Source organism: Polypterus senegalus, chromosome 9, assembly GCF_016835505.1.
Source record: "Polypterus senegalus isolate Bchr_013 chromosome 9, ASM1683550v1, whole genome shotgun sequence".
Lineage (NCBI taxonomy): Eukaryota > Metazoa > Chordata > Cladistia > Polypteriformes > Polypteridae > Polypterus > Polypterus senegalus.
The window spans coordinates 76,433,343-76,460,048 of NC_053162.1; the positions used below are offsets into that span (position 1 = coordinate 76,433,343).

The window sequence follows — 26,706 nt, forward strand, 5'->3', positions numbered from 1 at the left end:
TGTACTCATTTCCAAACAATCAAATAGGGTGCCACATTGAAAAGGCTGCTAGGCCAATAGAAGAGACTGGGTCTTCCCTGCTTTAGCTCATTGGTAATTCCACAATTGGAATAAGATAATACACACATACTAAAGGAAATCAGACATTGCTTTCTGAAGCAGAAATATACAGATGTGGCCTCTTTATTTCATGATGGCTATGGATTACAAATTAAAAGGAAAAAATTAATTTTTTATCATCTTGATTCTGCCTTTTGCATGTTTCAGCTTGTCATTTTCTGCAACAACAAAATCACACATGCTGCCAGCCAACTCAACTCTTCATCCTTACAGCACGACTTCACTGGTTGATTCAATAAATATGCATGTGTGGATGCTACAGTCTTTTCCAGCTCTCAGTGTAGTACTGTTTGGGTTCCGGATTAGAAATTTTGTTGGTTATCATAATACTATTGGATGTGTATTTTCCTCTTTCTAGCCAAAATTAAAAAAAAGATTCTAAATGGTAAATATAAACATTATTCAGTCTAACGTTTTTCTGTTTTGTGCAGATTGTCCCGGTGTGGAGCACTGCAGCAAAGTAAAACAACTTCGGCTCCAAGTCCAGATTCTCCTAGAAGATATAGCAAGTGAGCAGCGGGGTCGTTTTGGCGAGCTGCTGCTCCTGTTGCCCACTTTGCAGAGTGTAGCATGGCAGATGGTAGAGCAGCTGCAACTTGCACGGCTTGTGGGTATGGCACATGTTGACAGCCTTCTGCAGGAAATGCTACTTGGAGTGAGAGCAGGTATGCTGTGGTAGGGTTATATCAGATACAACAAAAAAAAAATTACATCTTTAATGACAATCTTTTTTGGGGTATCATATTACAACATTCTATTGCTTCATCCTAAAATATTAATTTGTGGCACCATCATTATAACAAACCTGTCATTTTAATGAATATCGTCAGGATGGCAATACAACATTAATATTATATCTTTAATAAAATATCAGTTTAAGCATATTTATTCAAAATATTATATTTCAAACATTTAAAAAAAGAGATGTAATAAGTTGCTTAAGTTTAAGCAGTGTCTGATAATCTCTGTTTTCCTCATTCTCCACAGGAAATAACAGTGACATCTTGCAATTTTCCCAGCCAGGAATTCTTCCACTAGCACAGGATTCTCTAAGAGAAACGGCCATCTTCCCTAATAGCACAGCTGCTGTACCAAACTGTAAGATATATAGTTTTATAGAAGTACACTTTGTGTTTCCTCTATTAATAACAGAACCATACATTTAAATACATACACTCACACATTTTATATATACACTGTATACACAACATAACTATGCATTGTTAAATGGAATATAGAATCCAAATTTGTCATACATAGTTTCAAAGTACAAATATTGTATGTAAAGTAAAATTTGAAATATATGAAGTCAACTATACATATATTACATACATTTCAAGTGAAGATGTGATTTGTTAAGAAAAAACCAAACTTGTATGAGCAAGTAGCAGAGCAACAACATGGCACCAAAGGTCAATATGAATGAGCTGTCTTTGAACAATGTGAATGAAGATGTAGTTTTGCTTAGAAATGAGGTGTATGTTTGAGGTTTGCCAAAATACATTTTAACAATGCCACAAAAATCCTCAGCTATGAACTATAAAATTCTAAATTTAAATGTACTAAAAATCATTTCAAAGAAACTAAAATTGGGTACAATAGCAGAAACATTGTTAAGACTGTGTACGGTTATAACAGATTATTTTTCATCAGATTATTTTTCCAGCAGAAAGCAAAAGCAATAATTCATTATTAAAGATATAAACATACGTATGTGTGTGTATGTGTATATATATATATATATATATATATATATATATATATATACAGTGGTGTGAAAAACTATTTGCCCCCTTCCTGATTTCTTATTCTTTTGCATGTTTGTCACACAAAATGTTTCAGATCATCAAACACATTTAACCATTAGTCAAATATAACACAAGTAAACACAAAATGCAGTTTTTAAATGATGGTTTTTATTATTTAGGGAGAAAAAATCCAAACCTACATGGCCCTGTGTGAAAAGTAATTTCCCCTGAACCTAATAACTGGTTGGGCCACCCTTAGCAGCAATAACTGCAATCAAGCTTTTGTGATAACTTGCAATGAGTCTTTTACAGCACTCTGGAGGAATTTTGGCCCACTCATCTTTGCAGAATTGTTGTAATTCAGCTTTATTTGAGGGTTTTCTATTATATATTGTGACAGACAGCCGGGTCCCATGCCCAGCCCAGCTGCATACGTCCCGGGGGAGCCACCATGGACAGTGCAATGCCTCCCCCGGGGTGCCTGGGGGCAGCCTCCCTGGCTATGGGTCCTTCTTCAGTCTCCCCCGTGGCTCCATGGGACATGGAGTCACCACAGCCCAGTTGGGAGATGGGGTGGCCGCTAGGGGTGCTGCGGAGAGCCAGCCGCCACATTGGACGACTTACCAGCCCCACCCGGAGGTGCAATTAAGACCAGCTGGTCAGGCACCTGGAGCACTTCCAGGTGAGCTATAAAGTGGGCCAACCTCCCTTCATTCTTAGCCAGAATCAGGAGGAAGGGGACGAGGTTGCTTGGGAGGAGTGGTGGTGCTTTGGGACTGTGTATTGCCTGTGGGTCACGGGGAAGGCGTGTGCCCACGGGTGAAGAAAAAATAAAAGCCTGTGTGTTTTGTACACATGCCTCTGCGTAGTCTGTGCCGGGTCGGGCGCTATAAAGCGCCCTTTACAACATATATATATATATATATATATATATATATATATACTAGTAGACCTTGTGTGCGTCGCTACAGCCACTGTAGTTGGAATAATTATGAATCTACATGCGACTTATAGAGCTTCTTTGTATACATCATTTTTGGTTTGTCCTCCTGGAGCCAAAATATATAAATTTTGTCTATGACTAATTCGTGAACATGCTACATAAAAAATAGAAACGGGAAAAACGGCAACACCGCCGGGTACACCGGCACACCGCATCTACTAAACACTAAGAAACACTAAGTAGAAACACTAAAGAAAAAAATACTATTCAGTAAGTACTGCGTCTAGTAAACAGTAAATCAGTAAAGGAGAGAGGACTAAACACTAAGGAAAAAGAACAGCAAGACAGCGTCAGCTGCGGAGCTCAGCTCGGAGTGAAATGAAGTGAATGAAATGAGGTGAATGGGAGGGGAGATGATCACGTGACTCCCCCACCTGCCTTAACTGTCCATCCCTCCACAAACACAGTCTCTCGGATCCCAACTCTCCTTTATATAAATCAGTAAAGGAGAGAGGACTAAACACTAAGGAGAAAGAACAGCAAGACTGCGTCAGCTGCGGAGCTCAGCTTGGAGCGAAATGAAGTGAATGAAATGAGGTGAATGGGACGGGAGATGATCACGTAACTCCCCCACCCGCCTTAACTGTCCACCCTTCCACAAACACACAAACACAGTCTCTCGGATCCCAACTCTCCTTTATATGTATATATACAGTATATATATATATATATAAATATATGTATATACAGTGGAACCTCGGTTCACGAACGTCTCGGTACACGTACAACTCTCTACAACTTTATGACCAAAAAGTTCGCCAAACTTTTGCCTCGGTTCACGACCACACACTCGGTATACGAACAAGCCAGTTTCCCTTTCGGTTTGTACATGTTCAGTCTCTCCCTGTGCATTTCCTGTGCAGCAAGCAAGAGAGAGAGAGCGAGAGAGCGCGACACACACACACACAAGCAGCGCGAGAGAGACAGACGCGCACACACAGGCAGTGCGAGAGAAAGCACGACACACTGGCAGCGTGAGAGAGAGCTGGACGCATTAAGGTAGAAAGGCAGTTAAAGAATGCACTGGGCTTGATTTTGTTTTCATTTCTGTTTCCAGCGATTGGTTCGTAGCGTGCATTGTTGCAATGTTATTTTTCTTGGTGGTTTATTAAATTACGGATTTTTTCAAATGTTAATTTTTTCCCTGTGCTTAAAACTCATTAAAAAGTGCTTTTAGCCAGTGGTTGGTAGCGCTATAGCGCAAACTATTGCAGTGTTAGTTTTCTCTGTTGTTCAAGGTTTTCTCAGTATTATTCAACGTTTTTACATTTAGTTTACTATTACACTGTGCGTTCTATGGTTTAATTAACTATTATTAATATATTAATAATTAACTAATATATTTGTGCTTAAAAACTTAAAAAAATATATATATTTACATACAGTTCGTATGGTCTGGAACGGATTAATTGTATTTACATACAATCCTATGGCGGGAAATTGCTTCGGTTCACAACCAAATCTGTTTACGACCAGAGTTTTGGAATGAATTATGGTCGTGAACCGAGGTTCTACTGTATATATATATACTAGCAGAATACCCGCGCTTCGCAGCGGAGAAGTAGTGTTTTAAAGAAGGTACGAAAAAGAAAGGAAAAATTTTAAAAATAACGTAACATGATTGTTAATGTAATTGTTTTGTCATTGATATGAGTGTTGTTCTCATATCTATCTATATATCTATCTATCTATGTTGTTCTCATATCTATCTATCTATATATATATATATCTATCTATATATATATACCTCTATCTATCTATCTATCTATCTATATATATATCTCTATCTATATATATCTCTATCTATCTATATATATATAGCAGAATACCCGCGCTTCGCAGCGGAGAAGTAGTGTGTTAAAGAAGGTACGAAAAAGAAAAGGAAAATTTTAAAACTAACGTAACATGGTTGTTAATGTAATTGTTTTGTCATTGATATGAGTGTTGTTCTCATATCTATCTATATATATATTTCTATCTATCTATCTATCTATATATATATATACCGCGCTTGGCAGCGGAGAAGTAGTGTGTTAAAGAAGGAAAGAGAAAGAAAAGGAAACATTTTAAAAATAATGTAACATGATTGTCAAAGTAATTGTTTTGTGTATTTGGCGGCAGCGCCAAGTTGTTTTCGTAGCTGCATCAGAAAATGTACCACGCCGCCTGACACGCCTCCTTTTTACTGTTTTCTCACAGCTTGGATTGCTGCTGTCATATATATACACACACACATACATACATACATACATACATACATACATATATATATATATATATACATATATATATATATATATACACACATATATATATACATATATATATACACATATATATATATATATCTTCATATCTACATATACACACACTCGCACATACATACTTATTACATCATATATACACACACATACATACATACACACACACAAATTATATACATGTGTGTATGTATGTATGTATGTATGTATGTATGTATGTATGTGTGTGTGTGTGTGTGTGTGTGTGTGTGTGTGTGTGTATATGTATACACATACATATACTTGTGTGTATGTTTGTATGTGTCTATATGTGTGTGTATAGGTTTGGTCACTGAGTGCAAGGGAAAAATAATAAATTATAGTCTATATGTTATTAAACAGTAAAACATTAACGTTTTAAGAAGTACAGGTACATTGAAATTACATTTTCTATGTGAACATTCAAATTTGTGTCTCTGGTAATGTGCCTTACCGGCATTTAAAGAAAATTAGTTTTGTGTCCTCTGCAGTGTTAAGAGAGAAAGGCTTTGGTTTGGGATAAAAGGAAAAAGGTGTAAAGAAAGGAAAGTTGCCTTTTCTTTTATATAGTATAAGAAAATACCAAGCGCAGGAGAAGTAGTGTGTTAAAGAAGCAATGAAAAGAAAAGGAAACATTTTGAAAATAACGTAACCTGATTGTCAATGTAATTGTTTTGTCACTGTTGTGAGTGTTGAGTGTTGTTGTCATATATATATATATATATATATATATATATATATATATATATATATATATATACATATATATATATACATACACACACACATATATAAGCATATATATACATATACATACATATCTACATATATACACACACAGCTATTTCGTATCAGTGCAATACACTGTTTGTTAAAACGGTTGACTCCCGCTCTTACGTGCAATAACAAATCAAATCATTCAGTTGTCTTTGCTCATATGTCATTTTAGAGCTGGACGCCTGGCATCTTTTTTTGGCCACAAGTTTGTTTCTGTTTGGTGTGAGGTTCTGTGTTGTGGAGATTCTCAGGATGGATTGCAGGTGCTCATCAGTGAGGCGACTCCTGTGTGCTGTTTTGTTAGTCTTTATCACTGAGAAGAGCTTCTCACACAGATATGCGCTACCAAACATGCACAAGGTTCGAGCCGCATGTAGACGGACTTTTTTTGTTCTTCAAAGTCACCAAAGCGCTGTGCAAACTCAGTGCTAATAACTCTAGCTTCGCAATAACTTGCAGCATCATAAGGTAGACTTGATTAACGTGGTAAGTGTTCGCAAGGCAGCTGAAGCGCTGCATTATGGGATCTGTAGTTTATTGTGTTACCAGCGCTTCATATACCCGGCTTTAATAACAATAATACAGTATATAAAATGATCTCGGGCCGGATATAATTACACACCGGGCGGATGTGGCCCGCGCCCTTGAGTTTGACACATATGGACTAAATAGAACTTGAAAAGATATATTTTTTCAAATGTGATCGCTAATTCAGATAGAGTTGACGCGACTACAGCCTGCATGCCTCAATGAGTCATCCTCCCCTCGCTTACTTTTTACCGCTCATCTAATGAATACACTGAGTATGGCTTTACCAAAACAATCATTGATGGCTAATAAAGTATCCATTATTCGAGTATGTAGAGCGGATATATATATATACCCCGCGTATCGCAGCGGAGAAGTAGTGTGTTAAAAAGGTAGAAAAAGAAAAGGGAACATTTTAAAAATAACGTAACATGACTGTCAATATACAGTATTTGTTTTGTGAGTGTTACTGAGTGTTGCTGTCATCAAGGATTTGATTATCATTATTTCTTTCAATCAGGTTCGTATTTGTAGGATGTGTTGTGTTCAAGTTACATTCCGTGTTTGTCAATCGCTGTAAAGATGACAGGTTTCATTCATCGATTCGCTTCTTACTGCATCAATAAACAGCTCGTCTTCTTCTTTATCTGAGACCTGACACACTGCATGCACGGGTTTTTTACACTGTCTTCCTTTAGCGGACATTGACTTTTTCCACCGCGGTGCTTTGTTTCCACAGTAGCTGCATTTATGAATATGCTTATCAGACGCTTCATATTTTTGCTGCCTTTTCAATTGTGTAATTCGGTTTTGTTCAGCTCTTGGAACTGTTGCTTTTATCTGTGCACTCGCCAGTTCACGTGAGCCACTCGTGTACTTGCATCGAAGGTTCCCAGCTGTGCTGGTGCCATCTCGCTATGTCCATAGCTTTATTTAATGTTACCTTAGTCCTGGCACTTAAAACTTTCTCTCGCAGTTTCGCTGAGTTTGTGCCAAACACCACGCTGACCATCTCATCTTCCTCTGCATAAGCACAGTCCTTAACCCGTGAATATTTAGTGGGAGTTTGCTATTGGATTGCCGCTGACGGACGGCCTTATATGGGCAGGCACTAAATTACAAACGCCAGCGGCAGCCTGTCTATAAACTTAATTTAAAGTGTAGGTTTACATCGTGCTTTGTTTCCGAAGTAGCAGAACTCATCAATATGGTTGTATATGTCACTCGCTCGCTTCTTATTGTTTCGCTGCCTTCTCAATTATATAATGCATGTTTTCTTCAGCGCTTTTTTGAGGTCTTCCTGATTTTCTATGTGCTGCGGATTACGGGGAGGCGTGATGATGTCACACGAAACTCCGCCCCCATGGCGTTGAAGCTCATCTCCATTACAGTAAATGGAGAAAAACTGCTTCCAGTTATGACCATTACGCGTAGAATTTCGATATAAAACCTGCCCAACTTTTGTAAGGAAGCTGTAAGGAATGAACCTGCCAAATTTCAGCCTTCCACCCACACGGGAAGTTGGAGAATTAGTGATGAGTCAGTGAGTGAGTGAGTGAGTCAGTGAGTGAGTGAGTGAGGGCTTTGCCTTTTATTAGTATAGATATATATATACACATTGTAAATGTGTGGATGCTAAGGGTCACTGTTGCCCCTTTTACCTCAACAGACAGAAGATGAACACAGGTTAAAAACACAAAGCATTTGTTAATTTTTTTCTTTTTCTTCTATAAAGTGCCCACAAGCACCACAGCCACAAATAAATAGGCAAGAGAAACACCAAATAAAATAATAAATTCTCTCTTTTTCCACCACACCTCCCAGCAAGCTCTGTCCTACACCTTCCACCTCTGTCTCGCTTGCTGTGTTCCCAGCAGTCCTTTAAATAGTCCTTCACCCAGAAGCAGTGGCAGTTTTTGATATGGGTGACATGGGCTGTTGCCCAGGGCGGCATCGTGGTGGGGGCGGCATCTTGGGCATTTTTGCGTGTGTCCATGTGGCCCCAACATTATGCCAGCGCATTTTTGGGATTGCATGGGCACCAATCGTTTTTCTATTGCCCATTTGCGGGGAGTAAGGGCGCCCTCCATTTGTGAGGTGCGCCTGCTGCTTGCTGCTTGACGCATAGGGAGTAGAGGGGCAGGGGACTCTCCAGATGACTGGCGCGGCATCTAATAACCAGCTCGCAAAATAAAACAAAATAAAAACAAACAAACAAACAAACACAAAAGCACCAGACATTATGATATAGACTTATAATTTGCACCGATGTGCTTTCTAAATTCTATCACACCCATATATGTGGAAAGTGAGCGTGAGGGCCCTCGGTGTGCCTGCTTGCAGCTGCTGCTGTGCTGAAGTCTCACACACAACCTGTCGAAAGGGGAGGAGTGCTTCCAAATAAAGCACATTTCATTCATAATACGGTATTGTCAATCCAAGCCCATTATGTCACAAATAATTTTTCCTGGGTTGTGCGAAATCTCAGAAATCGTTAGATGGGTGCTCCTTGCGGGAGCAGCATAGGGCAGAGTACAGCAAACAGGAAGAATAAATCCTCCTGTGTGAAGCTGACTCCAGCTCAATGCCTGTGCTCTCTCTATTCTTTATAATAATAAGAATAATAATTCATTACATTTGTATAGCGCTTTTCTCGGTACTCAAAGCGCTATCCACACAGGGAGGATCCGGGAAGCAAACCCACAATCTTCCACAGTCTCCTTACTGCAAATCAGCAGCACTATCACTGCGCCACCTATGAGGACATTGGTTAGTAAATTCGCCATAATTGGAGTGCACATTACAGACTTTAAAATGGTAAAATATTGTCAATAAGATTTTGAACATGTTGATAAAATGATTTGAGTTAGTAAGAGTTTTTTTGTATGGATATACAGGTATATGTTTGCATGCTAACTTATTAATGCAAATTACTTGCGTAGTGGAGAGTGGTAGGCAGGGAAAGTTAACCCGAAATAATAAACTGACTGCAGCTCTGAGAGAAAAGGTTTATGTAGTTGTTAGTGACCTGGTGAACTGATGACTGGAGATGGCACTATAGTGAAAATTCTTTACACTATAACGAAATATTTTGGTGCTGTATAAATGTAAAATTTGATTTTGTCTCTGTTAGACATTACATTTCCAATAGTTTGTTTTATTGCATTGATTTTGTTCAGTGTTTATTAGAACGCTGGGGTGGGCGCCGGGTGAGGGGTTTGGTGCACCAGAGGGGGTGTTCGCCCAGGGCACCAAACAGGCTAGGACCGCCCCTGCCCAGAAGTGCTTATGTTCTTATTCCGACATGACTCGCCAGCACTTCCAGTTCAGCTGGAGAATCCAAGTTCTTTAGTCAGCCCAGAAGTACTTCGGGGCTCCCATCCACATAATCTATTAGTACCTCCTGGCTATAGGGAAAGAATGACTCCCCAGGTCCTTTGACAGCTACCCCTGGTGGCACCCACGACACTCAACAGGGCTGAGCAACCAAACTCCAAGTCCCAAGATGCCCTGCGGAAACCCAGGGCACCGCTATGCTCCAGGGTAGCTGCCCCTGGCTGTCCATCACAATATATATATATATATATATATATATATATATATATATATATATATATATATATATATATATATATATATATATAGTGGAATGGGACCCGGACACAGATATCGTTTTCTCACCCAACACACGTTTATTATTTACAATAAAGTTCAGTGCACAACCCAAAATCCCGATCCCCCAAAATCCAGGCCTCACAGTCTCTGGTGCCTTTGTCCTGGCCAGCTCCACTCCACTCTCCCTCAGCTCCGTCCTCTTCCACCTGACTCTTGCTCTCGAATGCAGGGAGGTGGCCCCCTTATATACGAGCCCGGATGGGCTCCAGCTGCTTCCTGGCAATCTCCCGCAGACACACCCCCTGGTGTGGTGAAAGTGCTGAGGTCCAGGGTTCTTCAGGCACCGGGGCACCGCCTGGCGGTGGCCACTGGCCCCCCCAGCCGCGACGCTACAATATATATATATATATATATATATATATACTGTATATATATATACTGTATATATATATATATATACTGTATACTGTATATATATATATATAAAATATGACGGTAACAGAACAGCAAAAGTCATAAGGTATCAGAAGGCAAGAATGGCTTTGTTTAATGTTGACTTCATGAACTTTGTTGCTCTTTAGTAACTTTGAGTCTCCCACTCACACTTTTCAAGCAGCTTATATCAAGACGTTGAGAAATTGTCTTCCAGGGTGCTTTTACATATTCCTTTTCTAGATAAAACAAAAGCATTCAACTACAGAGAAATGCTGAACTCTCACTTCAGATGCTTGAGCATGGTGTTCTGTTTTACCCCAGGTAAACATTGCAGTTTGGGTGTGAAAGCAACTGTCATTGTCTTTTTATGATGTTTCTTCTATTTAATTATTGTTAAACATGAGGCATTCATTGCTGAAAGCAGTGGCAATGTGCCTAAAATTGTATACATTCAGCAGTGTCTTTGAAAGGTAACAAATGCACAATTCGAAAGGATCAATTACTGGGAGCCAGGGTATAGTGATGCCAGAGTTCCTTGGAATGTTCCTGTGTCCCTTACAGATTCTACAGAAAAGACACATAAACATCAGTACATTTGCCTTTTCCATAGCAGAGACACAGGAGACTGGCAGGAACCAGTCCCAGACAAAACTTCAGTCCATTCACAGGGTCCACTAACTTACAAAACACACACCTACATTCGCACTAGATCGATCTCTAATCACCTATTAACCTAACATGCACAAAATCAGAAAACAGAGAAAAAAACACACAGATATAAGCAGAATAAAAAACTGAATATAGACAGTGACCCAAAGTCAGAATCGAACGCATATGTTGGACCAGGCAGCAGCACTAACCACTGTGTCTCTTAATGAGCTGAACATATACTGTTAAATATCCTTAAAACGAAATGTGTCTACAGGCTTGTTTATTCATTGTGTTTCTTAAATGTGTACCTGCTTCATTTGACACACCATATGTCCTATTACACTCTTATGCTGCCACCTGACTGGTGCTATTCAAATTCTGATCTGCCACTTTAAATTACATCCACTTTCTTCTGTGCACCTAGATGAAAGTTACGCAGTAAAAAGACTCTTACATAAATGCAAATTTCTACACAGACAGCTCTTTAACAATAATTGCATACAATTATCATAATAAGAAAAGAATTCTTTGATAGCTTAAGCCTTTTTTGCACGGCACAAAACTGCCTGCCTTTAGCTCTGCAGAGTGCGTAAGAAGGTTCAGTCAAATCATTTTGATTGTTTTCGTGTTTTGATCCTTTTCACTGAGAATGAACCTACTTTAGATTAATTATATTCATTTCACATACATTTATTTGACTTTTCATAGAGCTGACATCCATCAAATTGTATGGCCTGGCACCTGCAAAAATGGAGACAAAATCTAATCAATCAGTTGATCTATAAATAAATAAACAATAATTGTTTAATGTAATGCTTTTAATTGTTCGTATTGTCCTAAAGAATAATATGAAAAATAAAAGAATCAAAGCATAATAAAGCCTAAAATAAGATCATTTAAAAACATAATAAAAAACAAGAAAATTAATGTCAATAAGAGGCTGAATTGGTATTAGCATTTGTGACAGATAGGGAGTGCTATCGCTGCCTTGAACCCTTGACCAAGACGTCAAACACGAAGTAAAAGTTCAAATGTTGTCTTTATTAATAATACACAGTGCACAAAGCATCCTCCTTTTCACAATACTCATAAATTATACAATAAGCTACAATAAACCAATCCTCCACTCCCAGACGCGTTGTCACCCTTCCACCCAGCTCAGCTTGTCGTCTGGGAGTTCCCACAGTCCTTTTATAGTTTGTGACCCGGAAGTGTTTCTCATCCTTCAGTCCATGATTCCTTATCACTTCCGGGTCAGATAAAAAGTCCTTTTCTTTACCCCGGAAGTACGTCATTCCTCTTGTCCATGTGACTCGTACGTACTTCCGGGGCGTAGGGCAAATAGTAGTCCCTGGGTTTCCCTGCAGTGACCCCTGGTGGTCCTGACGTTATTGAGCAGGGCTGTACAGGAAAACTCCAAAGTCCATGATGCCCTGCTGGAATTTGGGGCATCTCCATGTCTCAGGGAGGGCTCCCTCTGGTGGCCTTGGGGTAATGGCCGGGATGAATGGCTGGCCATGGACCACAGTACTGAACCCCAACCCAGCAAAGAACCATGGTTTGAAGCGGCCAGCCCTCGAGGGACATCTTCCTCCAAGAGGTTTCATTAGTCGGGCGTCTGCAACGTTCTGAATATTCCCGGGAGAACCTAGGGGGAACATTAAATAAATGAGTCATCCTATCCCGTGTCCTCTGAGGACAATTTCGCCATATGTGGCCTGGCCTGCGGCATTCATAACACAGCCGCCTTCCCCTTGTTCGTATCCCTCGGCGGGACTGAAAACACTTTGGAACTTCTGGCTCCGCCCTTTTCCTCACTGAAGAGTGTTCACCAGCTGCCCTTGAGCTTTCAGTTCCCTGTTTTATCTTATCAGGAGACCCCTTTGTCTCAATTGGGATCTCCTTTTTACTCTGGGGCTAGTCTACAGTTTGAGTCTCTCTATGGGAGAGAGAAAGCCCTTTTACTGTCTGTATGCCCTTTAATTTATTTGCAACACGGGTCGAGGTCTTCAGGACCGAATCACTCTGAGAGACAGCACCATCCAGCTGCTCGATTGGCTCTTCCCCCGACCACTCTGTCATTGTCCCACTGTCTTTTGTAGGCATCGCAGTGACTTGACACCCGCTACTTATTAAACGCGGGCCCGGATCACACTGCGTCCCTATTTCATTATATACAGTACCGGTATTACTCACCTGTACCGCCAAATCAAATAATACAGGAGGCTCCTGGCCTAATCGCCGCAGGTACTTATCTACCTTCCGTATTGGCACTTTGACCGTCTCTCCCAGTTCTCCGACGATCTTCTTTATCGGCGTCAGTATCTGCAAAATATCTTGCACGGGCTCGATTAGTTTCTCGAGTTCCTGCACATTAAAAGAGTTAATTATTTCGGCCGGAGGTAGGCTTACTTCCTTGTTTGCCTTAATAGCCAGCCGGGAACCAATGAGCACGTCCGCTGTCGGCACGTGCTCTGATGGGCTTCATGGAGGCTTCTGGGAATTGGAGATCTTTTGGGAGGACCGGGCCGCCATCTTTGACTGACTGCGATCCACCTGTGTCAATTTGTCAGTGAATCGAACAGCCATTTTCCGGCCTTCCTTACCTTTTTGCGGGGTGAGCGGTGCTTCGCTCGCCTCCCCATTCCCCTTCGGACAGTCCAAGTCCGTTTCTTCGCAAACGAAGGCGCAAACAGCGGGACACGGTACTCCTCCTTCCCAGAACACACCGGGGTCGATCACGTGTCCCTCGTCGGCCGCCAACATGCGGAAGTCCTCTTTAATGCTCGTCAGCTCGAACAGGAGCGTGCCACTGTCTTCGGGAAAGTATCCTTCCTCCCGCGGAGCCTCCAGGTGATCATCTCCAAGGTACATGCACGGGCCAAAGTGTGTTATTTTAAATGGATTATTGATGGAATTCCCGGCACGTACCCCAGAGCGATCGTCTGTCCCCAGATGTTTCTCCGGACGGAAGCCACTCTGTAACTCCTCCCGAGCGTCAGCCATTATGAGCGTGGCTCTTCCGCTGGTGTTGTTCTGTTTGCCCTTCTTCTTCCCCATATCAGACTTGGTGAAGGTAGGTTCCGGCGCTGTTACTGTGTGTCCGAATATTGTCTTCTCGGGGTTCTCTGTCCACAGAAATTTTGTGTATAGGTCCTCTGCCAAAACGATGGCCAAAGAATCCTGCCGACTATGCCACTGTGACAGATAGGGGGCACTATCGCTCCCTGGAACCCTTGACCAAGACGTAAAACACAAAGTAAAAGTCCAAATGTTGACTTTATTAATAATTCACAGTGAACAAAGCACCCTCCTCTCCATTATACTCATAACTTATACAATATACTACAATAAACCAATCCTCCACTCCCAGACGCGTTGCCACCCTTCGACCCAGCTCAGCTCGTAGTCTGGGAGTTCCCACAGTCCTTTTATAGTTCGTGACCCAGAAGTGTTTCCCATCCTTCAGTTCATGATTCCTTATCACTTCCGGGTAAGATAAAAAGTCCTTTTCTTCACACCGGAAGTACGTCATTCCTCTTGTCCATGTGACTCGTATGTACTTCCGGGGCGTAGGGCAAGTAGTAGTCCCTGGGTCTCCCTGCAGTGACCCCTGGTTATCCAGCAGGGCTGTACAGGAAAAGTCCACAGTCCATGATGCCCTGCTGGAATTTGGGGCATTTCCATGTCGCATGGAGGGCTCTCTCTGGTGGCCTTGGGGTATTGGCTGGGATGAATGGCTGGCCATGGATCACATATTGTATTAGTATTGTGGGTGCAGAGGAAAAGGTGAGCTTCAGATATGATTAAAGCATTAACAAAGATGAGACTTCAATGGAAAAATGAGGCAGAGTGATCCATTCTCTGACCACCTGTCCAAGATTTTATAGTTTATCAGAAATTATGCAATAAGAAATAAGGTAGTATTTACGTGAATTCTGAATAAACCAGACCACCTCTAATACTTTCTGGTGAGCATCTTTCTATACCTTTATGTATAATTATATTAACATAAGTGGAGGGGACGCAGTTGAGAGTGTAATTACCCAGCTTTTCAAATGGTTCCGAATGAGAGTTCTGTATAAAATACATAGTAAAGACCACCCTGACAAGAACCACTTGAGGAGTCATGTCAGTGTAGTTATTTCACTTCAAAGGGATGCTAGACTCCATATTGTGCAGACAGCATGGAGACTAAAGTCCCTCATTATGATACGTGACATTACTTGTTATATTATACAATGCAGTAAAAAGGTATTTTCCCCCTTATTGATTTCCTCTGTTTTTGCTTATTCATTAACAATTGTTTCTCCAAACACATACAATACAATAATACAAAAAGACAGCCTGTGTAAACACAATACTGTTTTTTAAGTGATCATTTGATTTATTTAAGAGAAAAATGTTCACCAACACCAATATCACCCATGTGAAAAAGTAATTGCCCCTGTCGTCACTCTGTCACCCAATGAACCAATTTTAAATGACAGCAGGCTAAATTAGACTAGGCACTAACTAAACTTGATTGCTGCCAGCCTTATTGAATCTAAGCATCACTTAAATAGAACCTTTCCAGCAATGTGAAGTTGGTCAAAAGGTCTCAACAAGTGGAACACCATGCCTCAATCAAAAGAAAGTCGAGAAGACCTAAAAAAGAAAGTTACTGGAATATATCAGCCAGAAAATGATTACAAAGCAATCTCCAAAACCATGGGGCTCTAGTGAACCACCGGGAGAACCATTCTCTTCAAATGGAGAAAACTTGGAACACTGGTAATTCTTCTCAAGAGTGGCCAGTCTATACCAAGCTTAGACTGCATAGAAAACTAATCCAAGAAGTCATAGAAGAACCCAGATGAACATCTAAGGGACTGCATGCCTCTCTCAGCTCAGTTATATGTCAGCATGATTTCACCATTAGAAAGACATGGGGCAAAAATGGTATCCATGGCAGAGTTGCAAGGCAAAAAACCGCATGCTTATGAGAAACAATGGCTTGACTATCATTTACCAAAAAGCACCTTGATTAATCCCAACACTTTTAGAATAATGTTCTGTGGACTGATGAGTCAAAAGTGCAACATTTTGGGAGACATGAGTCCGGTTACATCTGGTGTAAAGCTAAAGCAACTTTTCATAATACAAACATCATGCCTACAGCCAAACAAGGAGGTAATAGTGGGATGCTTTGCTGCTTCAGGGCCTGAGTGACTTGCCATAATTGAGGGGAGTATGAATTCTGTTCTTTACCAGAAAGTACTGAAGGAGGATGTCATCAGCCTATGATCTGAAGCTCAAGTGCAATTGGGTTGTGCAGTAGGACAATGACCCAAAGCATAAGATCAAGTCCACCTCAGAATAGCCTGAAAAAAATTAAGGTTTATGAGTGGTCTAGTCAATGTCCTCATTTGAATAGTTACAGTGAGATATTATGGCTAGACCATAAATGGGCAGTTCATTGTCAAAAAACTCTCCAATGTGAGTAAATTGAAACAATTCACTAGTGAAGAGTGGGCCAGAATTTCTCCACAGTGATACCAAAGACTTGTCTCCTGTTACCGGAAATGACTGATTGCAGTTGTTTCTTCTGAAGGTGGCATAAGCAAGTATTACATTTAGGGGGCAATTAATTTTTCACATGGGTGATAGAAAATTGTATATATGACATATAAGCCAAGGCTCTGCTCTGAATCCTTCCTTGACAGCCACATTCAAGATCATGCTTAAGGGCTGTTTAATAACACACATTTTAGGCATTACTGAATGCAGTTGCTTAAGTTGTATTCTGTTTTGTCACTACACTGAGTATTTTATGTATTATGTGTATCTATTGTGACTTTATGTTTTTGTTAAATATAACTTGGTTTTTCTTGCAATATGACAAGTCAATCAATATATAATCAAGAAACTAAAAATGGAGAATGTAGTACATATAATGTAGTTGTTTATCTGCCCCACTGTGCAAGTTCTCTGTGGACCTACCAGCATATTTACAGTTTTTGGAGCAATACATTTTATTTACTTTTTTACTGGGAAAGACTCTGATGATAAAGTAACCTTTTCACAATGTATGTACCTATGAATGCTCATGCACGGTTTATGTTGTCTTTTTGTCATTGACAATGATTACAATGATTTATTATATGTTTGCATGAAAAAATTACATTATTACACTGCAAAGTTTATAATTACACAAGCAGAAATGCTCATCATTAATGGGCTTGATCTGATAATGTCACATTTATGTTAGCCATGGGGAAATATAATAACACTAAAAACTACACATTTTCTTTGGAAACAATATATTTTTTGCATCCATTCAGACACAAAATGCATAAATCATTTTTATTTCTCACTCTGGAATAATCCACATATAATTGTCCATAAGGAAAGTATGGATTCCACAAGCTATTTCCTTCTGTATTTAAAATTTGATTTTGACAGTCATTTATGCTCATTGAACACCTTAATTTCAGCATTTTAGTAGCTCTTTAAAATTAAATAGAAATACAAGGAATAAAAATATGTAATCAAGAAGCTTTTTCAGTTATTACAGTCAGCACAGTAACAAAGTAATGGAGATTTTAATTATCCTGTTTCATGGCAAAGTATGGCTCATGTAAATTTTCCAGACACATTTACATATTACAATTTAACGGCCAGACGCCTGTTGAAATTCTAAAATTCCAAAAACTTGAAATATTCTGTAGGTGAGTAAATCTTCTCTCTGTCAACATTTTCATATTGACTCCTGAGTTTCAGTTCAGTTTGTATTGCTTATCAATAATTTTTGTTCCTTTTATTTACTATATGAGACACACAGAGTGTGTTCATATATAAGAGATTTTTATTAAATGTGACGCAATAAAAAAGTTGGGATTAATAAATTTATGTAATGCAATTAATATTCAGGATTCTCATCTGGCATTAGGGCACATGTCTTGATAAGGAAAAAATTTAATTTCCAAATAAAGAGTGACAGTTGAGCCTAAGTAAATACTTACTGTATTTAACAACTCTGAAGGATTAAGGTTTAATATCTTCATTATTTCCTTCATTAATTATTTTAGAAATACTCTTTATTAATCATATATATTTCAAAATATAACAAATTCAGCTCTATATATTTGTATAGGCATATGTGAACTCGTCATTTTCTAAATAACAGATCTGGAGAACATTGAGCTTCACCTATCTATTGTACAAGAAGACAAGACAAAGATATGGGGTGACACCTGGACCCCTGTATATTGTAAAGGCAAAATATATTGAAGCTTTTCAGCAAAAAAATAACTTCTCTAAGAACACGAGTCTCAGATTAGACTATCCAAGATGACGACGCTTCCAGTTAAATGCAGGCCAGGCAGGAACACTGAAGGTGATGTCAGAGGTGGTGAATTTCTCAATTGTCTGATCTACAGGAGGAGGAAGAGAAGAAGCGTTTGAATACAGCACCACCCTGTGGATTAGCAAGGAATTACCACCACCAGGACTTTTAAGGTGTCTCCAAGGTGCACATATGTGACACTATGCATGCATATTGCCATGCTTATATTAAAAAGTTTTTGAATTATGCACACACAGACTGTGTCTTTTATTTACATGACTATGCTGCTGGGGTGTACTGTGGTAGTGGAGTGTATAGTGCTGCTGCCTCACAAGCTTGAGTACTGTGTGAAACTTACACATTTTCTGTGTGATCATGAGGTTATCTTTCACATCTTAATGGTTTTCTTCTTGCCCCGGTACAGTGTTTAAATTAGGGTGTGTCTGCATTTTATTCTGTAAATACTCCCAAGAAACACTTTTAACATTTCCTAAGACTAATATGGTGTGAGTTAATATGTTCCACTGTTTTTTCATGGACAACAATAAGGATGGCTCAGCTTTCTTTGCTATGTATTGAATGTTTAATTGATGTTTACTGTCGTACTATAGAAATATGGCTTTAAGATATCATTTACAAACTAAAAATTGTCATTTGCATACTTTCAGCCTCTATTGAGATGACTCTTCCATCAACAACAACAAGAAAAGATGTTTTTGAGCAAAGATCTTCCAGGACCCTTCCACTAACAACAAAGCAAGAAGCCATCTGAGAAACTTCATGCTACTGCAACATAATAAACAAACAAAATAATAAAACAATAAATTCATGTATTGGTTTAATATTTGTGATACAGAATTGCCACAACAATAAATGAACAGATGTTTGAATTGTAAATACCGTATAAAAATATTTTTAATTGATCTAAAAATAATAATAAAAATCTTGACAAAATGTACATGCCAGCTTCAAAGGAAGTCGTAACTCTTTACAGTAGCTTGAAAAGACTATTCCATATTAATTAAATAATTGTAAACATTTGTAATAAAGAAACATCTACAGTCAGGGGCATAGCTATCTTGCTGTAGGCCCCTGTGCAGAGCCCTGAGGTGGGCCCCTCCTGTCCAGCATAACTGTTGGTAATTCATTTGCAACTAGAGGTCGAATGGGCAGTGGTGTCTGCAATAATATCACATCACACGTTGGTGACAAACAAACCGGGTCTCTAAATGGAATTTGTAACAACTTTTTAAATCGCTTTTTTACAGCAACTGTAAGTTAGCAAAAATAAAATAAATTGTGGGAATGGAATGTGGGAGGCGTGGGAAGCAGTACTTGTACATACATGTAGTATATGTAAAATGTGGACCCGCTTATTTTTCCAAGACAACTTTGTGAAAGAAGAGGATAAAAATGTAATGTAAGCTAGAATGTAGACACTGTTCTGTGTAATAAAATGAAGCAATTTCAGTTTGTAACAAATTAAAATGACAACACCGACTGACAGGATACTACTTCACAGTCGACCTGTTTTACACAAGTTCTGAGAAAATTGACAACATAAAGTGAGGTGTCAATGGTTCCTAGAAATTTGCCATTGTCGGTAGGAAATTGCTTGGTCATATATATAGATTGTTTGTCTTTAGTAGTTTCTCCATTTTGAACAGTTTCAGCATATAGCACCTCATCTGAAGCCGTTGTATTGCTACTTCCAGACCCGGTAGTTGCAACCATTTCACTCACTGCATAATCTGCTTGTGACGATTTTGACGATTCACCAGGATCCGCATTCACAGTTACTACCACTGGCCCTTGCTCAGTTTTGAGGTGTCGAAATCTTGGTAAGCTTAGCGTTTTACAATTCTTGTTGCAGGTGTACCTTATGTTTAGCAGCACAATTCTTATAATGTTTGACGGATTCTGCTGCTACTGGCCAACATGGCATCGTATGGCAAGTGTATAAAAACTGTCCAATTGTTCAAATATTCCAACTAATAGGGACCACAACTTAACAACAGAATTGCTATGATTTACCATTTACGAGTTAAAATTTTGAGAACTGTTGACATCCAATCAAAGTACAAATGTAACAATTATTTACAGTAATAATGTATATTTACACTATTCATGTGAGGTCCTTCAAAACTTCTTCTGTTCACATCCGCTATAGCATGCCAAAGGTCGCCAAATTTGGGAATGTGCACTTCTCTGTAAGGCGGACTACGATGTGCTGTGCCTCCAATTAGGTTACGAGCCTCCAAAATCCCAATGTCTAAATTCATGTAAATTGTAGGCCTGCCAAATATGTAATATCATCTTGGATTGGATTGGACTTGCCTGTTGATGGTGCAAACATATCCCTGAAACTGTGAATTAATAACGCAATGAACTGTGCAAGTGATTTAAGTTATTAATAATTAAAAAAAAAAATCTATATCTATATGGCCCGAGTTGGCCCCCTAAGCTCGTAGGCCCCTGTGCTTTGTACAATCTGCACAATCCATTGCTACACCACTGTCTACAGTATTAAGACAAAGTCGGCCATAAACATTAGAGGCACACCTTTACAAAGCTACTGAGCCACAGTCAACCTCTGTTTTTTAAAGTGCATGTGATTGAAAGAAATAAACACACACAGCATAAAGGTTTGAGGTTTTCCGGCCCCGTATACTGTAAAGCTTTTGAAATTCGGTCAGTGTTTATATATACATGTACAACAGACACCTTGTAATGATTAATGGGAACATTTTATGATGTGGGACTAGAAAGACACAGATGGAATGCTGGGAAGGAACTGATGTAATGTATGGGAGTCATGGTGTCATCAGAGATGGAACTGAAAGGAAGAAAGAATGCGGAAGTTGCAGTGCATGGTTAGGGAGTCCTGGCGTATTCATGGTGGCATTGCTTCTTTCTTTCTGCAGAAATAAAGAAAGAGAGGTTAGTACCCCGCCTTTGTCCCCGGCACCATATATTACGCTGTGCGTTGGGTCTTTCCACGACTCCCTATGCGCGTGTGCGTGACAGTGTTGCACATATTCACCCTTTTGGCTGGAAGCATCAAAATTGAAGAGAATCAAGCAATACCTACTATGGTGGCTTCATGCTACTTTGAATAACAAATTTGAATATAAAACGTTTCCCATTCCTTTATCTTCACTCCCTCTAAACTATCCATCTCTCTTTCTCTCTCTTCTGTGAAATTACTATAATCTTTAAACTACATACTCAACTCTAGAATCATTAAAACATTGGAGGACTTTTGATGGGAACAGGCCATTTAGCCCAACAAAGTTCATCAATCCTATTTCCTGACTTTCTCCAAAATAGCATTGCATTTTGATGGTCCCTAAAGTAATACTGGAGAAGCCTGAGAAAAAAAGTGCAATGTAGCAGCATCTATAACTCAACTCAGATAAAATTCAAAAGTCCATACAAAACTTCATTAATGTCACCGTATCAAAATTAACTCACACACACAGTTCCACAACAGAATAAAATGGAGGAAATGGTAAAGTCTTTGGACTGATGATATGTCGCAATGGCATATAACTCATTCTCGTGCAATAATTCAACAGAAAGCATTACATTTGTTTAGTCATTTGAAATCACAAGAAAGTGAAGAAATAACAGAAAGCTTCGTGTTGTCTCATGGTTGTTTTGAAATATTAAAAAAAGAAAATTACAAAGTGCTAGAATTCTGTGTTAAATTAACAAGTAAATCCAAACAACAATAGATCAATTTTTCAAAAATTTATGTTTTTTGCCTCATTCAGAAGAAATTTCAGTTTGTGTTCATTATATACAAGTATTATTTTCTGTGATGGAAATCTGGGCGTCAACAAGCCTAAGCCTTGACACGAACACAGAAGCATAGTCCCGGGTTCAAATAAAGGTTGTTTATTAACCAAATTTCCTCAAATATATAACAATAAGCATAAAATACAGGTCTCTGTCTCGCTACTATAATTCTCTTACCACCGCACTGCCCTCCTCCAATCAAGTGTTGCCTCTCTGCTTCCCAGCTCTGACTTGCCTGGATAAGGGAGTGCGGTCCCTTTTATTATAGACCCAGGAGTACTTCCAGTGGCAGGGCGATTGCCTGATGGAAGCACTTCCAGGTCACACAGAAGTCCATTATAACAGGGAACTTGTCTAACAGGGGCTGCCCTGCTGGACTACATTTCCCGGCATGCCCTGCTGGCTACCCACTGGGCATGGATATCTGGGACTGCTGTCATCTAGCGTACTAGGGGAATAAAAACTCCCCAGCAATATCCATCTATCCATCCATTATCCAACCCACTATATCCTAACTACAGGGTCACGGTTGTCTGCTGGAGCCAATCCCAGCCAACATAGGGCGCAAGGCAGGAGACAAACCCCGGGCAGCCCCAGCAATATCTTTTCTTTTATGTGGGCTGTCCATCCATCTTCTCATATGCTTCCTTCCGGGTCTTCTTGTTTCCTTCCTGGCCGGGATGTCCGTCCAGCCCATGAGGCATTTTCATTTCATAGTGTAAAAACACATCCCTATTCAGCCCATTTTAATTTTACCTCTGAAAACAAAGTTTCTCATAACAAAGTAGTTTCTCGAAATGTATCTACTTTGTTAACTAACAGATTACTGTATATATAAGGCAGGCATAAAGTTGACTGACTGACTGGCTCACTCACGCATTCACTCAGTAACTCATCAACAAAAACGCTAGTTCCCATTTAGTTAACAAGCTGGCATTTGGCAGAATAGTACATCTAGGGCAGTAGGTACCCATTAAGATAGGATATTTCAATATACAATATAAAAACTAAATACCCCCAAATCTCAAAAATACACTAACGAAAATTCACAAAAATAAATAACTGAGTGAATGATATAAAAAAATGAAAATTGTAACATCTAACAGTGACAACAAAGTATTCTTAAGTTTCACATTAGTCCTAATGGTTGGCCATTTCATTTCAAAAGTATACACTTTCCAGTAAAATTATGTTTTACAATTACCATAGACAAAAGTCCAGTTACTCGAAAATGCAGGAATGTTTTACTAATGGAAAATAGTGTATAGTGTTATTTTTTATTATTTGACTGACACCTTTACCCAAGGTGACTTAGAACATTTGAGATAACATTTGGTTACATTTCTTTTGTTTTTCCAACTGGAGCAAAGGCAGGTGTAGTGACTTTCTCATAGCCTCACAGTGTTAGTAGCAAGATTTAAAACCATAACCTCAGGGTTTGAATCCTAGGCCCAAAGCCTTAACCACTATGCCACATGGCCTGCCAATAATATTGGTTATTGGTAAAAACCGACAAATGTTGTATATAGCAAAGAACTTAGTTACATAGTACTTCTGATACTGATATAACCGATTAACTTACAGCACTCTAAATGATTCCCATTGTCTTATAAAACTTCACATCTAGTAGCTCATATCTCTCAGTCCTAGAATCAACTTACTTAGTCACTCCTCTCTGGACTTTCTCTAGTGCTGTTATGTCATTGTTGTAGCAGGAAGACCAAAACTCCCAGACAAGGTTTCACTGGTGCATTATTTAGTTCATACATAACATCCCTTGACTTTACCTCGCAGCATCTGTACACTGGATGGAAGTAGACAGTGACATGTCCAGTATGACTGCAGGGTTCTTTTCGTAAGGTGTACTTTCAGGTTCGAAACCTTTCATTGTATATTTAAAAGTAACATTTTTACTTCCTATGAAATTTATTTACATGAGATAAATTTGCCACAACTGTTCCAAAGTTTAAATTATGTCCTGGTCCATTTGTAATGATTTGGCTTATTCTATCTATCTGCCATTCTAACCAGTTTAGTATCCTCTATGAACTCAACCAGCTCAATGGTTAATATTTAACACAAACATTCATGCACATTTATTTATGTACCTGTTTTAATCTGTAACAATATGCAATATTATTTTTTTTCCAAAATGTTCACTGTTGGAGAACTAGCAAGTGAGCAGACTTTTTGAACTAAGTTCAAACGCTTTATCTGCAAGATCACATAAATCACAGACATTACTAATATTAAAATATTAAAATATTCTGTCTTGTGGCAGCCTTAGCTTACTTAGCGCCCTTTGGTCAAACTCTCTCTTTCCAGAAGGGACCAAGTTTATTAATTTTTCTAATAAACTCCAAACAACTACATTTTTATTAGATTATTCCATTACCAGGGCTATGAATTTTTCAGCATTCCAGTTTCCATTAACCTAGGAGTTGTGACATGGTTAAGGATGAAGATTAACCTAAGAGTATCTCATAAAAAATGTAGTTACACAGTTCTATTTATTGTATTTTTGTTTTTAGAATAGCATATTAAATATTCATTTGTTCTCAAACTGGACTGAAATGTGCTGACATGACGTTCCAGTATATATTCTGATATCACTGGAAAAGAGGCTACTTTGTATGTCTTTTTTGTAGGTCTTTTCAAAGTCTTTCTTTGAAAGTAGTGACAGTACTTGAGACTTCCTTATACAATGACTGGTCAGTAGATTGAGCTATGAATAGGGCAGAGTGGCCTGCATCTCATAGATGATATACTGTAGCACTTGCTGAAACAGTAGGGCAGTAAGTAGCAATGACCACATTGTTTCCCGGTTGGAAATACAAGCATTGTTTTGTCAGTTTACATAAGTTGGACAAGTAGGTTTCCATGGAAGCAATGCAAATTCTTCTGCATGTCTTTCACTCACGATAAGACTGTTCCCACAACACAAACTCGGCAGAAATTGAACAAATGTAGAAAAAACTCCTGGGAAGTGTGACATAATTTGTAGCATTGAAAATAACATGTGGCAATAACGTGAATTTGGTGATGAAAGTGGGTACTTAATTATAGTGTTGAGAAAAACATAATGTGCAAATATTTCTGAAATTAACTGAGAATAAGTAAAACCATGTAATTATATATTAATATTTATGAGTTGGGTTGAAAAACTTAATGTATTTGGCAAGTTTTTAAGGTCCATGCCCAATAGCCAATAATGTAAAAAGTGGGTAACTTTAGAATGCAATTTTACATGGCAAATGCTTTTTTAGCATGTTTGTGCAGAAGTAACTTTTACTTGAAAAACACTGAACTTATCCTTTAAAGAAAATAATAATAAATTCTTTATATAAATTAATAATGCTATGGACAGTTTCTTGGATGTAAAATTTATTTTTTTCTAATGTTTTTCCATTTCATGATAAGATTAGGTGCAATAAAACTCTCAATACTGCTATAAAAGGATTAGGAATAATTCCCATACTTTATGAATGATTAATAATGAATTGTTTAATATGGTTTGATATGTGACAATTCCAAAACAAACGACCAAGTAAGACGCTTGATGACATCACTCAAAATTAGTGTCTTAGCCTGAGTACATTATTTTTTTTTTTTTTTTTTTTAATTTATTTATTAATTTTATTACAATCAATACATAGCAATCAAGTTTTACAAAAAAAAAAAGAATTATGCTAAGAACAGATCGATCCCCACCCTTGAGAGAGAGAGCAAGCCAAACGGTGTAAAATTTAAGGCTTTTAAAAATACCTAAATCAACAAATTCTCTGTGCTTTATAAAATCATTTCAAAATATTACTGATTAGATCTTGCCATGTTTTGAAAAAGTCTGCACAGATCCTCTAACTGAGTATTTGATTTTTTCCAATTTTAAATAATATAACACATCAGTTTCCCACTGACTTAAAAGAGGAGAGTTTGGGTTCTTCCAGTTTATCAGAATAAGTCTGCGTGCCAACAGTGTAGTGAATGCAATCACAGTTTGTTTGTCTTTCTCCACTTTAAGACCCTCTGGAAGAACCCCAAACACAGCTGTTAATGGGTTAGGAGGGATTGTGAGTCCAAGACTGTCTGAGAGGTAATTAAAAATTTTTGTCCAGAATAATGTTAATTTGGAGCAGGCCCAGAACATGTGACCTAGTGAGGCTGGGGCTTGGTTGCAACGTTCGCAGGTTGGATCATGCCCTGGAAACATTTTGGAGAGTTTTAGTCGAGACAGATGTGCTCGATATATAATTTTGAGTTGTATAATTGTATGCTTTGCATATGGAGCTTGAGTGAATTCTCTGCATTGCTACTTTCCACTCCTTTTCTGATATATTAATTGAGAGGTCATTTTCCCAGTGTCCTCTTGGATCTTTGAAAGGAAGGGATTGTAAAAGGATTTTATATATTGTAGAGATGGAG

General features: G+C 38.7%; 1 protein-coding gene across 2 annotated transcripts in view; it reads left to right on the forward strand.

Moving 5' to 3' along the window:
* Positions 1–19,449, forward strand: part of hnf4b (hepatic nuclear factor 4, beta) — a 68,304-nt gene extending 48,855 nt beyond the window's left edge. The window contains exons 8-10 of one of the 2 annotated variants that reach the window (XM_039763326.1): positions 552–785; positions 1,108–1,218; positions 19,152–19,449. In XM_039763326.1, the coding sequence (XP_039619260.1) occupies positions 552–785; positions 1,108–1,218; positions 19,152–19,255 (449 nt within the window). In that variant the 3' untranslated portion in view covers positions 19,256–19,449. The remainder of the gene's footprint in view (positions 1–551; positions 786–1,107; positions 1,219–19,151) is intronic. The other variant, XM_039763325.1, reaches the window with a different exon arrangement.
* Positions 19,450–26,706: the final 7,257 nt, after the last annotated feature.